Source organism: Melopsittacus undulatus, chromosome 7 (assembly GCF_012275295.1).
Source record: "Melopsittacus undulatus isolate bMelUnd1 chromosome 7, bMelUnd1.mat.Z, whole genome shotgun sequence".
Lineage (NCBI taxonomy): Eukaryota > Metazoa > Chordata > Aves > Psittaciformes > Psittaculidae > Melopsittacus > Melopsittacus undulatus.
In genome coordinates this window covers 17,533,068-17,549,575 of record NC_047533.1, presented here as the reverse complement: position 1 = coordinate 17,549,575, position 16,508 = coordinate 17,533,068, and the positions used below count along the sequence as shown (strand labels likewise).

Sequence of the window (16,508 nt, the reverse complement as noted above, 5' to 3'; positions counted from 1 at the left end):
TCTCTTCTAAAAGAGAAGAGGAATTAAAAGATAAGATTTTGAATTGTGTTGAAAAGATAAACTTTTCTTCAAACAGTACATTTGACTCAAGATAGAGAGATCAAGTGTACATTTTTTGTACCTTTTAATTTTTTTGTTTCTTATAAACACAGAAGTTTCAAGCAATAACAGATAAGGCTTCCAAAGCAGAGCTTCCATGCAAACTGCCTCCAACACTCTTGATGCTTTTCCAACACTTCTGGGCATTTTCTTCTTAACAGCAAGCTCCTTTCCAAAACATACCATTCTCCCCCTCATCTCTTAATCATCACTCATCTCATCAAAACTAACATAGCAACATCCACTTTCTCTATTGCCATGCTACTATCCCTGCAAGTACACTATGGATTTTTAGGTTTGCCAGATTTGTTGTCATCTACAGAACCTCTGCATTCTGTTTTTTTCCAGGCAAATGCTTTCATAATGTCATCTGAGTATCATATTGACTGTGGCACCTACATAGAACATCATCATATTACAATGATTCTTGTAATACCAAGACTCTCATGGTATCCCCATATGGCAATAAAAAGTATTTGGAACACAAGACAAAACTATTATTACAGCAGAGCTTAGAAAAAAATCCCATCTTTCTCAAAGCTTATTCAAAGTCAAGCCTACCATTGTTTTGCTTAAAACACTGTTTCTATCACTCAAATATCCATTTCCTCCAGGAACTTTAATACAGGCTGCAGAATCTGGTTTCATGTCTGATAGTTCCTGTTCTTAATTAACTTTCAATGTTAACAAAGCAGCAATGACTTTTGTTACTGTTACCATTCAAGAATGGTCTTTTTTCCATGCTCTGTCACATTTTTATCATCTATGAGATGACAGTAGCAGCTGTTCATAAGCCAGTACAACTTAAGCAATATTCATGTGCTTTCCCTTTTATAACTTTTAAGAATACTGGCAGAATGATGAAATCTGCAATTTTTTGTTTTCTTGGTTTCTATTGAAAAAAGGATTTGAATTGTATGCAGTATTAACTTGAAGAGAGGAACTTGGTCACTGTGCTGAGTCATGTCATAGAATCATAGGATGGTTTGGGTTGGAAGGGACCTTAAAGATCCCTTTATGCCATCAGCAGGGACATCTTCTACTAGACCAGATTGCTGAAATCCCCATCCAGACTGGCCTTGAACACTACCAGGAGTGGGAATTTCACTTCAGACCCAGTGCTGTTTATGCATTTTATTCAATACATTAAAAGAGGGCTGCGTGACAGAGATTCCTATAGCAGACAGTAGATCCTAGGAGAGAATCCTAATCCCTGAGGACTGTGTTAAAAGCTGCGTAATTTATGTTTCTGAATGAAAACCCATGAGTCCGGAGTATTCTGCACTGAACTAATTTCTCCATTGTGTTAGCTATGCCTAAAGCTGCAGTTCTTCATTTCCGTTTTGGGGAATACAGGTACAAGGCTGCTGATGATAGCAGTATTACACGAAACTTGATTTAGGCATAAAGAAGGTGTCAGGATGACCCATCACACTGAGAAAGTTGTCTCTAGTCATGCACAGAGGCATATCTTGTTGATGCTTAAGGACTTTCAGTGATGAGAACACAGGGCTGCTCAGGTTTCTAAGGTGAGCTGAGTCACTGTTTGATGTGTGTGCCTTATTCAGAAGTGCCCCTCCACAGGGGTCCTGCCAAAGTTTTTGGTTGTTTTTTTTTTTGTTATGTTTTGTACCCCTCCACCTCCTTTTTTTTAAATTTTGTTTTTATTCTGTTAAATTCCTAATTTTTTTTGTTGGGTTCTGCTTAGAGACCACAAAAAGCCCCTGGCTTGATAGCCTCAGGATCACCAGTAGCTGCCAGCATTGCTTGAACACCAGTGCAAAATTCGTCTTTCTCTTTCTTTGTCAGTATAAGGACAGTAAGCAGTTCAACTCCAGATACTTGGTACAGGGATTTTGATCATACACAGAAAAATAATCCTGTTTCTCCAAGAATGTTATGTAAGTACTGTTACACAAAAATGGTGTTCTTCCTCAATGCTACTCCTATTTACAGAATATTCTTTAAAAATCATAGAAACTATAAAGAAGGCCTCAAGCCAAAGGCTGTTTCATTGTGTATTTAGACAAATTCTAATGTGGACTAAGTAAAATAAATAGAGACTTATATATAAAAAATATTTTACAAAAGAGAAAACTGGTTAAGTTTCATCCCATCCAATTGCTTAAATTTAAAATACTTAGTCGAAGATTAGTGAAAATGAATCCCTCTGAAGAATCAAATTACTTGCTAAGACAACTGTCGTGCTGCCATTTGTATAACCATTAAAGTATTAGGATAGACTCAATTTGCCTTTTCATGCAGTGTACTTTATTTATGTCTTTCCTTAATTTTTGTATGAGTTCAGCTGTGCTCATAATGAACCGACATTTTCAGATGTCACTGCCTGTAGGTGTGATAATCCCAAGTTAATTCCTTTTCAGATTTTAAGCAAAGCATACACTGGATCTAGGGTTGTGTTTTATTCTGTTTTTTACCAATTATTCTTTGCAACTACAGATGTTTACTTAAAGGGTGTTAGACAATTTAAATTTCTCAGAAGAATACAAATAAAAGCTGTTAGTGAAGTAAATATCTGTTTAATTTACAAACATCAGTAGCATTACTGATATCAGTCCAAATAAGACAAAGCACACTGCATTACACATGTACATCTAACTTTTTTGTAAAAAAAATAATAAAATAAAATTGAAAAAACATCTGCATTTTTACAGGGTACCCCAGGTTTTACTGAAAGAAGAACACAACCCACTACTGATTACCAACTCTACATTGTAATTTAGCAGCAACATGTTAACATGGGGAACATTAGGGCAGTAAAGTAGTTTTATTATTTGGGGAAAGTCACAGTTCTTGATAGCACAGCCTTTTTTTTTTCTTTTTTATAAAAAAGGTAAAGAGCTCCATGGGAATATTAATTTAAAAAGATCTACCCTCTTATGTAATTTTCTACACACCATCTTATTTTCTGTAAGTACTGTATAGCAGGAAAATTAACTTCTCTACAATTGCCACCTAGTGTAAAGGTATTTTCTGTCATACATTACAGGTTCTTGGAAGGTGTCCTGAATATCTGATGTATGTGAAAACTGCGGATTGTCATCACTTTCAGTTTCAGTGACACCAAATGGTGAGATTCTAAGGAAAAGAAAAAGGAAAGGAGAGGAAAAAACCAGACTGAAAACATTTACCCCAAGACGACATGCTATGTTAGTTCTATTGCAAAAATCCTGATTTTTAAGTCCTTTAAAAAAAATTACAAAAATACTGGGACAAATATAAATTAATATATATTAAAGCATTGAAAAACAGTAAAAGGGATGGCCTAAAACGGTTAAGTACAATGTACTTTGATACAATAAATATTTCTCAATGAAACCGAATACTGTATAGAGTTGTTTAGAACTCATAGAAACAGAAAATCATATTATTACTAATTTATCCATCAATAATCTATTTTTATCATCCTCCAAACACTTATATTACAAAAAATTAATACTGGAAAAGGGCAGATAAACACTTTCTTTGTTTCTTTTGCTAACATGCTGACATAAAAGTATACATCATCAGGAGATTTCAGGATTATAGTATATTCTCACATCTCCCGTTTCCCATTCATTAAATGGGACCTCACCTTCTCAAGATGCTTAAGAATTCCAAAAGATAAAATGTATTTCATACAATAGTTATTTCTGTATAACCTGATTCTTTTCACTCATAATGTTTCTCATCAATTGAAAAGTGATTATGGTCTGTCAAGACAATAAAATATACCGATATGAAAGTGAAAAGACAAGCCTCACGTTCTGGTCAGTATTTCACCTCTGAGCTGTTAAGCTGAAAGTCACATGTGTATAGTGTCAGTGTATCTTCAGCATGTTATAAAGAAGAATCCATGTTAAAAGCAGTTTCCCATCTCTGTTGCAATGTTAACAGGTCTTTTTTTTTTTCTTCAAAGCTCCTCTTGGTTATGAGAAGTCTCAGTTCAAGCACTTGAATCTTTTCAAATGAAGAAAAAGTCTTTATTCTCATAATAAAAATAAGTCTGTTCTGTATTTTACAATATATTTCAAATATTTCCACTATGAAGCATTAATTAGTCCGACACGGTCAATAAGTATACAACATTTTCAAAAGACAAGTGTGACAGGGACACTTAGGAGGGACAATTTGTACAGCCACACTTCACCACTTTTTCAACCTCGTCCACAAATGATGACCCGTCAGTGCATTCAAAAGAGTATTTCCGTCTCTTGCTCCTTAGTGGTCCACAGCACTGCCCGGTCGAACATCCTCCTTTACATTCTAGTCTCGATACCTTCTTGGTCGTCTGGCACGCAGCATACCCTTGCTGCTTTTGGTAGTAATCTCGGATTCGTTCCCCTCGACAAGAGATTTCTGTAGAAACAACATTTAAAATAAGATATATACTTTTGAGACACAGATCAAAGAATGGATTGACATTGCTAAGGAAGTTGCTGTTTCTAATTGCAGTTGGGATTGATATTTTAAAGTTTGACTCAGACTGTATATTGGAAACTAGAAACATAATTTTATTAATGCTGAGTTGTATTCTGTATACCTCCTATTTTCAGTAAAGCTTATGTTTATGTAAACCGTAAATACAAAGCTATTACAATGGCAAGAAAATTAGAAGCTTAAATAAATTCCTTTCTTATAAAAATACACATCTTCTGTTCCTACACTGCTTGCAGCTGGTTCTGTTTACCATAGGGAAATGTTTCAGATAGCATGCAATTTAATTTATTAGACCTAGAGTTTAATATTATTCAAACTCTTATTTAATACAAGTTACATTCCACTAACTTCATAAATTACTGAGGTATAAAACCAGCTAAAAAATGAGACATCTGTTAGAAGTTCTACAACCATATTCTTCTCTTCTACTCACATCTATGTACACTACAAAATAAATGCCATCTGGGGTAAGGGAAAGAGAGGGAGAGGGAGAGCTTTGATAGACAAAGGAAAAAGAAAAAGGTAGGGGAAAAAGTCATCCTGTTTTCATCCATCTCACCTGCATAATTCGCTGTGATAAATCAGTTGAAGCTGAGAGGTCAAAAGTAGAGTTTGTGATAAAACTAGGAGCAGAATCATTGGATTTGGCTTCTCAGTTGCAGAAGGCAGAGAAACAATAAATACAGAAAGATACAGCAGGTAAAAGGTAATATTTAAATATAGTAAAAATGTGTTTCTGAATAAAGGCAAAAAAGAGAAATGTTTTCACAGCAAAACATTTGATGAAAAAATCTTCAAAATATAAACGGATTCATGGGAAAAGTTTAATTTTTCTCTGAGTTAAATTCTTATGGTAAAAAAAAAAGCAACAAATGTGTGTATTGTGGGAAAAAAAAAGTTGGTAATGTTTTTGGCTGCTCATGTTTTAATAAAAAAAATATCTAAGGTCAAAACAACAATGTTATCATGTGTTTTGTTTGGTTTATTTTTACCTTTATCACAGCTGTCCCCCGTGTATCCGCTGCCGCATTCACAATATGGTTTCCCAAATCCTGAAAGCCTGCATTTGCCATGTTTACACCTGATGGATTGGCAGGGGTTAAACAGCATTTCTTCTTCATCACAGAGGACTCCCCCATGTCCCTGCAGGCATTTACAACTGTATGAAAATGCATTGATCGGCAAGCAGGTACCATGCACACATCTACAGGGGAAACAAGCCCAAGAGAATAAAAATAAATTATTCATCAAAGTTCAGGCTAAGCAACATTAACTACAAATAGTTTGGACTGTACTCAGAAGAAATTGCTTTTGTTTCTAATGGACTTTTTCAGTGAGATGCAGTGAAGTGGTTTATAATTTGTATGCAGGTTTACATAAAAGAAGCTGCAGAACAATCTCACCAGAAAACAGCCACTGTAGATGTGTTATGGAAGGCTTTTACAGGCCAGTTATTAAACCCAATACATCCTCTCTATGCCAATTTTTAGCATGCTTTTGAGTAGAACACAGCAAAATCAAGCCCAAATATAATCCAGAATTAAGTAGAGAAAAAGGATACTCACCTGAAATTCTGGTTCTTGTATAATTAAAAAAAAAAAAAACAACCCTATATTGTCATTCATGAAGAATGGGGCTTCCAGCACAAATTCAGATCAGGGACTTCCTACCTGAAACTCTTCCGAACCAAGCAATGGCATTTTCAAACCTGAAGATTTGCTACCCTTTCAAATATCAGACTGCTCTGCTAACTGCCATTAGGGTGGTCATAAAATGTATGTTCTTGTTTCTTATGAGAGAGAGGTGGTGTTTTCCAAAAGGAGGATATTTAATTACATGTAAGGTGAAGATGGGGAATTCATATGCTGAAATCATCACCAATTACTTTGTTCATTTGGTGGCACAGGGTCCATAACTTTCTTCCTAAATTAGTATTTTCTTTAACTGTCATCTAGCCCTAAACTTCATCCTCAGACTGCACTGAAAGGAAAGTCAAGCTAAGTGCAAAGTCATAGGCACAGTTTCATCTTACCTAATTTTAGGTATCTATGTCAGGCACTCAAGTGAGATGTGCAATTGCCATGAGCTCCCCACACAGTCATGGAGAGAAATGAGCTTATGCAGAGTATGATTAGACCACTTGAGATCTAATTTACTCTTTAGAAATGTGTTTATTCCTTTACTGACTATAGAGCAAACTGTGGTCACTATGTTCCTAAGTCAAGCACCTAGATTTAGATAAAATATATCTAAGCCTTAAGCCTTTTCATGGTTTGCGGGGATCTCTAAAAGATCCCCTGCATTTTTAAAACAGAGATCACAGTGACAGTTCTGTTTCTCGAATAAAGTATAAGTGTTATACTGCATTAGACAGATAAAATGCACCTATTCAACAGACAGGATTTAGAGATGAATCAAGAAATACAGAATCAAAATCACCCTTTGTGTTTTTTAACCTGCTGTGATTTCCTTTCTTTATCTCTTAAGTTACTGTGAAAGAAGACAGGGTAAGAAAAAGACCCATAAACAATGAAATGCTATCAATGATATACCTCAAAAATTCACTGCTGTAGCTTTGCGAAGGTTCAAAATTCAATAGTAATGAGAGTCCCCAATCAATCTAAATGTTGCCAACTGCATTGTAAGGCATGCTGACTGGTGTATAAAGCTTTAAAGAGTCAGAATCTCCACACATCCTGTTTGAAAAGATCACTTAAATATAATTTCATGCGGAAATTGAAAATAATCTTATTGGAATTTCTTAGCAAACTTGGGCCACTGGTCCTGAAAAGTTATATAGACCAGAATGTATATAGGCCAGAGCACTGAAAAAAGCAGCAGCCAAAAAATCCAAGTGGGCTTACTTCATTCTACAAAGAAACAAAAAAATACCCAACCCCAAAACAAAACAATTGGTTGCCAAACTGCAGTCAGGGCAGTGGTAACTGCAAGCAAAATGACATCTTGTTGCCCATGACCAATAAATCTTGGAGAACTTTGAACTTCTGAAGTTTCTGATCATCTTGTGCTGGGAGACCATGTGCCAGAAAATTGAATCTGTTCTCTATATAGTAAATTTAAAAGATGAATATGCATAGATATTAATACTCTCATATACACATAAATACATATAGCACTCTCTCTACACACATATATATATGACCCTCTCTATAAACATACATAAAATGTCCAACCTAAAATGTTTTAGTCAAATTAGCAAAAAGAATTAGCACACACAGACTTAAACAGAAATTAACCATAAAGATGAAGATCTGTTTTCCTGCTAAAACCTGGGGTACTGTGAAAATATAAAAATATTAGATATATATTACATCAAGTTTTTGTAAGCAGAATAATAATAATAATAATAATAATTTTCCTCACTATATACAATTACAAATAAGCAAATATGTATTTTTTCCATTTGCAACTTCTAAATTATTTTTGTACCAAGTGTACCAACACTTGCATCAGTGTAACTCATTACACAGGAAGCACATACAGAAGTATGTAACAGCACTTCCCAGGCTTTAGGCAGAACTTCATGAGATGTATATATCTGCTCCCCTAAATGGGGGACTTCTCATTAAGTTTATGGAAAAAATAGACTATAACCTGGACACTATTTTCAATTTTACATGCCCACGATAATTTTTTTCTTGCTGAAAAAAGTGTGAACATTCATGAAAAAAATACATGCAACAGGAGACACATATGTATATTATACTATTATTCTATCTTGAGTAAGGACATACTTATTTCCAAGACATGGGTCATTAGTTTGTTGATCACAGAGGGGTCCAGTCCATCCTCCTTCGCACTCACAGGAAAAGCCTGACTGGCTGGTAGCATGGCATGTTCCATGCACACAAACTTTCTTGTGACAAGGCTCGCAACCTGGCAGAATTCCCACTTGCAGTGGCACATTTCTGAAGTCCTGGAGTTCGCTGTTGATATATAGATTACGGATGCAACCATGGAAGCTAGTGCCATTTTGTCCTGGAGACTGGCGTAAAGCTGCTATGTTATTTTTCACAGGCATGCCTAGGAAATTAATAATCATGAACAATCAGCATAATCTTTGGTGCAATTTTCTGAACCATTTTAGCTATTTTAAAAACATTTTTAAAGAAACAGTTTTTCCTAATTAATTATTCTTAGATATTCAGCCTACAATCATGAGCAATGTTCTAGTATTTGGAAATTTTCCTGATTGTCAAGCATGACTGTAAACAAACTCCAAATACGTAAGTCTCTAGGTCTAACTGAAGAGATGTATATAGGACTTCATACAGGAAGCTCACAATTGTGTGAAGGTTCAGATATATGTAATTTTTGACCTAGTGCAATTAAGTTCAAGATAGTACATAGTTTCTGAATCTTGAAAAAACAAAAGTTGTTGAAATTTAGCAGCTGATACACGATTTTTCTGTAAGCTGCTAAGATACTCAAATCTAGAAGAACTTAGTAGGACCAGCTCATCAATTTGGAGCTGTCATACACATTCAAATGTGATATTTTGCTAGTGAAAATACTTGCAAAGGAAAGCTCAACAGGATGAGGTTCTATTACTTTAGAAAACATTTTCATTTAGCTTGTCTCAAAAAACAGATTAATAAAAAAGCCACTCATAGTTTGCCATTAAAGTTTAAAAGAAAAGTAATCAGTAATAGCAATAATTTGACATCAAAAGACTTATGTGCAGATATTTCTAGATAGTGCAAATGCCCCTGATGCTGAGCATTTACAGAATAATTCCTCTGGTTTAGTCCCTAATTGTTAGAGGTGCAATTAGAGCAGTAGGCATATGTGATACAGTTATCCTATTGTGATCAGTTAATCATTTAAGACTAATTCAGAAGTAACATTACTATTAAACATTGTTTCCTGGTAAAAATGAAGTTTTTTCTACTTCTACCCCTTGCTTTTTTTTTTTTTTTTAACTTTTTGCCAACATACTGGTTTATATTAGTTAGTCCTTAAGACACTACATTCAAACGATGAATGCACAAATTCCTAAATGCCTTCTGAGGTTAGTAAGTAAACAAAATAAAAGTGTACTGAGAATTAGAAAAGGATCTCTTTACCTGAAAATATATATGCTTATTAGCTGCACTGGTTTATTCCTATGCAAAATTAACAATTTTCATTCTGGTACTTAGGTAACTACAGAAAGAGGCAATGTTCTGCTAGTTGCTCCTTAACTGTGTAAACTGATACTTCTAATGGTTTTATGCAGTTACTTCAAACAGTTAAGAGTCATGAAGAAGTGCTATGTAACCTAATGAAGTAGACCTGCCTTTCATTCAGAGGTTATTGCAATTTCATTTGTGCTAAGCTTCAGTGATTATAGAAATGAACAATGTTGCATCCATGCTGCTGAAGAGCCTAATCTTTGATCTTATCAGTTAAGTAAAACAGGCTTGGGACTGCTGTATTAAAGGACTCAGACTGCAAACAACCCCCTAGTTTCCATTTTCTCAACACTATTCACCATATTCTCATAATCCAGGGACAAGACACTGTAAAAATGAAAGTAATGTAAACCAAAGTAATGCAGTGTTAAACTAGATGTTATTCTTGTGTCAGGAAACTTGGATATGATTTCTGGGAACCATATAAACACATATGACATCAGATAATATGAGGCATATAACATGTGACTAAGAGTTTTTTTGCCTATCTCCAATATGGAAAACATTTGGAAACACAATGCAAGCATATACACTTTTTGCTTTTTCTAGAAAGTTACCAAGTGTTAGAAGGCCAAAGTGTGTGCAAATTCTTTAGTGTGTTCAGATTCTTTAGCAATATTTCTTAGATAATTTTTATATAAGGGGTGTTTATTAGTTACGAAAGCATTGCCATAGAAATAATGCAGATAAATATTTCAGCTTAATTTTTGGAAACGTAAGAAAATAGTTTGTGCCCCCATTTAAGCTTTTGGACACTGAATCTGACTACAAGTAAATTACCAGATCACTGCACAAGGAGGCAAATGGTAAGACCTCTGTTAAAGAACAGTAATACAATAAAACTGTCAAAATGAGTATCTTATTCTAGAAGTTCCTCTAACAGAGCAGGCACAAATGAAAAGCAGCCGATGCTCTACCTTTCTCAGAAATAGGGACTTCCATGAAACAAGGTGTCACTCTCAATGAGTAAAATATGCTCTAATTTCTTACAGAAGAATGTGAATTATCAGTGAAGTCTAACCTCTTTGAAGAGATTTGAGAAGAAACAGACTTTTTACAAAAAGCCCCAGGCTTTCAATATGATTTACTGAAATCTGTTATAGAAAGACTGAAAAATATCTAGCACGTGCATTCTGACCACACAAGACAGCCATGCAGTTGGAAAAAGGTCAAAAAAAGGGAGAAAGATTAAAAAAGTCAAAAAATTGATTAGCTCATTTTCTGTAAATATAAATTCCAAACCAACCCAAATACGGTGAACCAAGCACTAATTTGTTAAAAAAAAAGAAAAAAAAAAGAAAAAAAGAGGGAGTGCATGAGGAGAGAGAAAATGACAGAAAATGAGGGAAAATGGAAGACTGAGAATGAGAGAGAATACACTAAACAAGGGCTTGCTGTCAAATCTGAATTTCATCCTGCCAGCTGATGTGATGCTCACCAGAAATGTAATTTAGCAGGAAGGTGATAAGAGTAAGTGTAAGCTACATGATGATAGAGGTGTCAAACTAAGATTTTGGCAAAGACAAAATTACTGCATAAAATCCTAGCGAAAATTTGAGTTCTTAACTGATGGAAATGTGTGATCAAATTCTCTAAAAATTCTGGATACAGTTGGATAAAAATTGAATGAATCTCAAAAAGGCAGGTAATAAAATATACAAGAGTGTAAGTTAGCTGTCTCGAGAATTTTAAAGATAAATAGATAAACATAGGTAAAGAAAGTTTCAGAGCTCAGTACCAACCTACTGTGTTTCTTGCTTCATTTTATATTAATTTGCTTTTAATAATGGTTTTCATTCCCTTTTGCACCAACGTTTTCTGATAGCAGAAACAATCGACTGCTTGGAGCCTAAATGGGAACAATGGAAATAGGAACACAGGACCTCTCTAATGAATATGTACTAGGCTGAAAAAGATTCCTGCTCTTAGGAATCAAATCACTGAAGGAAAACATCATTTCAAACATTTATTTATTCTGATAATTCATTAAAATAATACAGATTAGTATGATTCTTCTTATGGAGACAAAGATATGCAAGGCAAAGAAGCAGAGGAGAACCATGTCACAGATCAAGTAACTGTTAGCACTGTACAGAATAAATGTTTATAGTTGGGAGTCTTAGCCTCATTTCATCAAAAGGTGCCCATAACAGACAGATCATTCTGCGTTAAGCTCAGTTTTCAAGTAGTAAAATCTGCCTTAGCTGTCATCAAATAACAAACTGATGTTGACAATACAAATAAGCAAACATACAGTGTCTTATTAGAAACTGGGACAATCTCTCCTTCCAAAGACGTGGCATATGTGTAGAACAGAAGGATACACATGCAAAAAAATGCAGATGTGCTTCCACAAGGCAATTATCCTTTAAAGATTCATGATATGAAGCAATTTTAAAGGCAACTCATACATTTGATAGTTTTAATTCTTTTCTCTGCTGGTATGGGGAGTGATGAATAATCTCTATCTTGTACTTGTTCCCATGTTAGATGGAAGGAAACAATGACAAAATCTGAAAAGGTTTCACAAAAGAAAAGCTGGTGTTTCAAGAGAAGAATGGGGATGTTCAGTGACAAAAGTCAGCTTACTGCTCATCACTTGTAACTGATGCATTTATTTTACTAGTTTTATAGGAGAAACAGACTATTCTTGGTTGGTATCAAAGCAACTTCCTGCTTTTCTTTTCCATTAGAGAGAAATCTTAGCAACTACCCAGAGCTTTTGTGTATATTTAGAAAAGATAAACAGCACTTTTTCTAAAGAAAATATGCATCTCATGTATGTACTCCTGGTAGCATATTTTTTTTTTGCAAGAAGGCAAGATGCAAGTCTAAAAACTTGTTCTCAGACACAAAACAGTTCTTAAAAATTAAACAAGAGGAAAAAAAAAGGAAAGTAGGTATTCTTTTTGCAGAAAGAACAGTTCAGAAGGAGACGTCTTACATGCTTCCTTTAAGAGTACAAAGTTAAACTAAGAAGATGAAAACTGGCAGATCAGCAGTATTTAGAAACCATGCTGAATCTCTCATCACAAAGAACTTCATCTTGCTGTCAAGGTCAGTAAGAAGGCATAAAGTGGTGGCTGGATTCTTTTACTTAGCTTATATCTCCACAATCACTTAATACCAGTTTTACTGAAACAGACAATTCTTTCTTCTCAAAACAAACCAAAAAACCCCAACAACATATGCTGCCACATACTGTAAGGCAGCTGTCCAGGTGGTTCCCTTCTTACCTTATGTCATAATGTCATAATTCCTATCAGTCCTAAGCAATAAAATCTCCTGACATAAATTATAGTTCATGGCTTTATACCTTGTTATCATTTCCTGCAGATACCTGTACAGTGAAATAGATATGTAAAATATAACCAAAACTACCATTCTGCACTTTCTGAATAGGCATTACTGAATCTCCAGGTAACTAAAGAACATTACACATACTTCTTCAGTATAATAAAAAGCTACATAACAGTAGCAGTTTGAGGACATACTAATTGTTAAAATTAAAACTATTTACTGCTGAAATTTCATCTTAAGGTGTTATCTCAATGAACGAGTCTCTTACCGTGTGTTTATTGACGCATTTACCAGAGTAAATTAGCTATGGTACCACTAGTAAGAAGCAGTAAGATCCTCTTACCTCCTACATACAGTGGAGAATCAAAATTCAGAGTGGATTGCTTGGACAAATTTGTAATTATCTTGGGGCTTCCTCCGTCGATAGATAAAGACAGAATCTGATCCATAGCTAGCAGCTCCACAATGTGGAAATTGCCATCATTAATTGTTTCCACACTGCAAAATAAACATTAATTTTTAACAGTTGATGGTCTGGTTAGAACAGTTTTTGATCTTCTTCCCCTTTGAGCTAATACAGCTTCAGGACAGAACTTCTCCAGGAGTGCAGTCTTCTGAAAACTAGATTTTAAGCAAGGACATGCATGTATGCTTCAGAGCTAATACAAGTAGCCCTTCAATAACACTCTATTAATAATATGTATTGTAAATTATAGCTCTTTTTCATTCAAAGTTATTCCTGATCTCATCAAATAATGAACCTTCCAACCCAAACCATTCTATCATACGAATGCCATTTCAAGATCTTATTTGCATGAATACGTATATGTGAATGTATCCTACATGTTGCATAGTATTGGGTTTGCATATTTTGCAGTTAGGAAGGCCTGAGTTCACACCAGTGTTATATAAGCCTACTATTTTATGGAATATGAAACTGCATCTAACCTTAGTTACAAACAAAATCACATAATTGGTCCAGACAGCTCCATTGACACTAGCAACAAAGTAATTTGTTATCTTTATTAGGTGTGATTATTTCTGTATGTTCAGCTTCTGGCTAGTAGAGTGAATAGCATATGCTATTTCCTTCTGCTTAGTAACAAGATATGAACCCACTAGTTAGAGAATGTCCAAAGGGTGTCACACAGAAAAGCCTTACTAAGTACAAGAAATCACTGCCTATGTTTACTAGTTTAAATATCTATATAGCAAATGTTTAAGTGCAGGGTAACTACTTTGCATTTGAATACAGTTTAAGTAAATCAGAGAAGGAAGAATATTATTCAAGTTTGCAACTGAATATATCTTTGTTCTTCCATTGCTTCTAGGCCATACTCTCTCCCCAAACACTGGAGAATTAAGAGCTGAATGTATGGCTGCGTGGAAGTCATGACAATAAGCTGTAGTCCAGAGACCAGATATTATAACCATTCCCATGAGAGCTTTTATTTGCTTCAGGGCACCACCAAGTAAGTGAGCTTAAGCCTTTGAAAAAAGTTATTTAAATGAACCAATTGTATGATAGCCTGAGATGGACAGAACAGTCAGTCATACAGTCAGTTGGCTCTTCTCTCATTAGGAAAGCAGTATAGCTCAAAGGGATTAGCTTCATAAATCTCAAGGCAAAAATCAAGCAAATTACCTTATAACATCCTTAGCAACGTTTTAATTAACCTAACTGCTTTTGTCCTGGAACAGATCAGAAGCACTCACAAGGTTGTTTACAACAGTGACACATTAAATAGTTTCTTAGCTATTTATTAACAACTTTAACTATGTGGACAGGCTCAGCTCGATATGGATAAAATACCTGGATAGTAGTATGCATGCTTTACATAAACTCAGCTTTCTGTGAAAGTGCAAACACATAACAGAGCAGACACTGGCAGAATAAACACTTTCTGGGGGTAGGTAGGACGGGAACTGCCAGGTTCCATGGGGAGATGGAAAAAGTCAGGGTTCATCATTCCTAAAACTTAAGGTCTATTCAATATATTAAAGAATTGGGTTTTTTCTTTCTGTGATAAAGCAACAAGAAAAGTGACAGGATTAATTTATTTTACACATTTGAATGAAAACAGGAAAAAAGTTGTACTAAGAAACCAAAATGTGTATGACTTCTTGACTGAAGCAAGCAAGAAACTTGCTAATATAATGCTCTTGTTCTGAGGAAATTTATGTTATTTAACAACTTACCAACCTTTCACACAATAAGATTTAAAAGGATGAGAGCAATACAGAACATGCATTTTCATAGCAAGAGGTTATTCCTGGGATGTATAAAACATAATGTGTGAAGGGAATGTGTCTTTAAGAGTGATTATTAAAAGCTTCTAGTTTAAACCCTTTTACCAGTAAAAATTTACTGCAGAAAGAGGAGCCCTCCTAAGTAAGGGTGGTTTATATTAAAGGGGAAATAAGCACAAGGCATATCTGTGTAATATTTCCTGCCAATGCACTTATATTATTTCTAGTCCATTTCCCACTGGAGAAATGACAGCTGAATGCATAGATCCTAATGAAAAGCTGTAAGAAAAACTGATATAAAGCTTCTGGAACTCTTTAGAAGAATAATGATTTGGGAAGAAATATTCCCATATTTCCAATAAATATATGATGAAAACTGGTTTACATAATGAAAAGGTGGGTTTTGTTTTTTTGGGTTTCTTTTTTGCGGCTTTTTTTTTTTTTTTCTGTGTGTGTAAGAAACATTTAACATTTCAAAATGCATGTCCAGACAGAACAAAACTCAAGTGGATCAACTTTTCCCAAATAACCATCTCCAATGAACTAATTTGCTTTACTGGTATGGCAATGCCACCATCTCATCTTATTACTCAGATTGACTGATGAGTGCTTATAGGATGATGGCTCTTTCTACAGTCAATTCCCATTGGTAAAGCAGTTCTCATTCTTTACACAGCTAGACCACTATTATTGCTGTCTATATTTACCATGATTAAATCATCTGTTTGCAGCTTTGTTTTGTTGCTACTGCTAGCACCTTCCTAGGCTTTACAGTTCCCATTTGACTCCTTTTCAACATCCCATTTATTGATGGTCGTTTATATTCTAAAGCTTTTATTTGAAACTCTGTATTGGCTCTTTTATTTGGTTTTGGCCTCTGTTCCTGGCATCTTATCATTGTTCAGTAGAGTACAACTTGTCTTATTCTTTTTCTATACTATCCATTAATCTTCACATGCTTAATGAAACCTGTAAATCCCTTGTTAAGCTTACCAGTTTAATTTCCTTTCTATCCTTCTCACTGTAAGCAACTTGCCATCTTAGTTTGCAAACTATCTACCCTGTTATCAGATCAATCTTAAACCTCATTCTTCAAGGTGATGAGTTAAAATGCTCTTTTGTCTTCTTCATGTCTCTCTGATAAAACATAATACATTAACTTGCTTGCTATTATAATTCATCATTTATTTGTACATAATAGCTGGAATGGTGCTATGTTTTAGA

The 16,508-nt window shown here is 34.7% G+C and overlaps 1 protein-coding gene across 3 annotated transcripts in view; it reads right to left on the bottom strand.

Moving 5' to 3' along the window:
• Nucleotides 1-2,514: 2,514 nt before the first annotated feature.
• SLIT2 (slit guidance ligand 2) overlaps nt 2,515-16,508 on the bottom strand; it is a 262,240-nt gene continuing 248,246 nt past the window's right edge. For all 3 annotated transcript variants that reach the window (XM_005148463.3, XM_031048373.2, XM_005148464.3), the window contains 4 exons: nt 13,378-13,532; nt 8,295-8,583; nt 5,532-5,743; nt 2,515-4,458 (listed from right to left, as the gene is read on the bottom strand). In XM_005148463.3, coding sequence (XP_005148520.1) covers nt 4,217-4,458; nt 5,532-5,743; nt 8,295-8,583; nt 13,378-13,532 — 898 coding nt within the window. In that variant the 3' untranslated portion in view covers nt 2,515-4,216. The remainder of the gene's footprint in view (nt 4,459-5,531; nt 5,744-8,294; nt 8,584-13,377; nt 13,533-16,508) is intronic.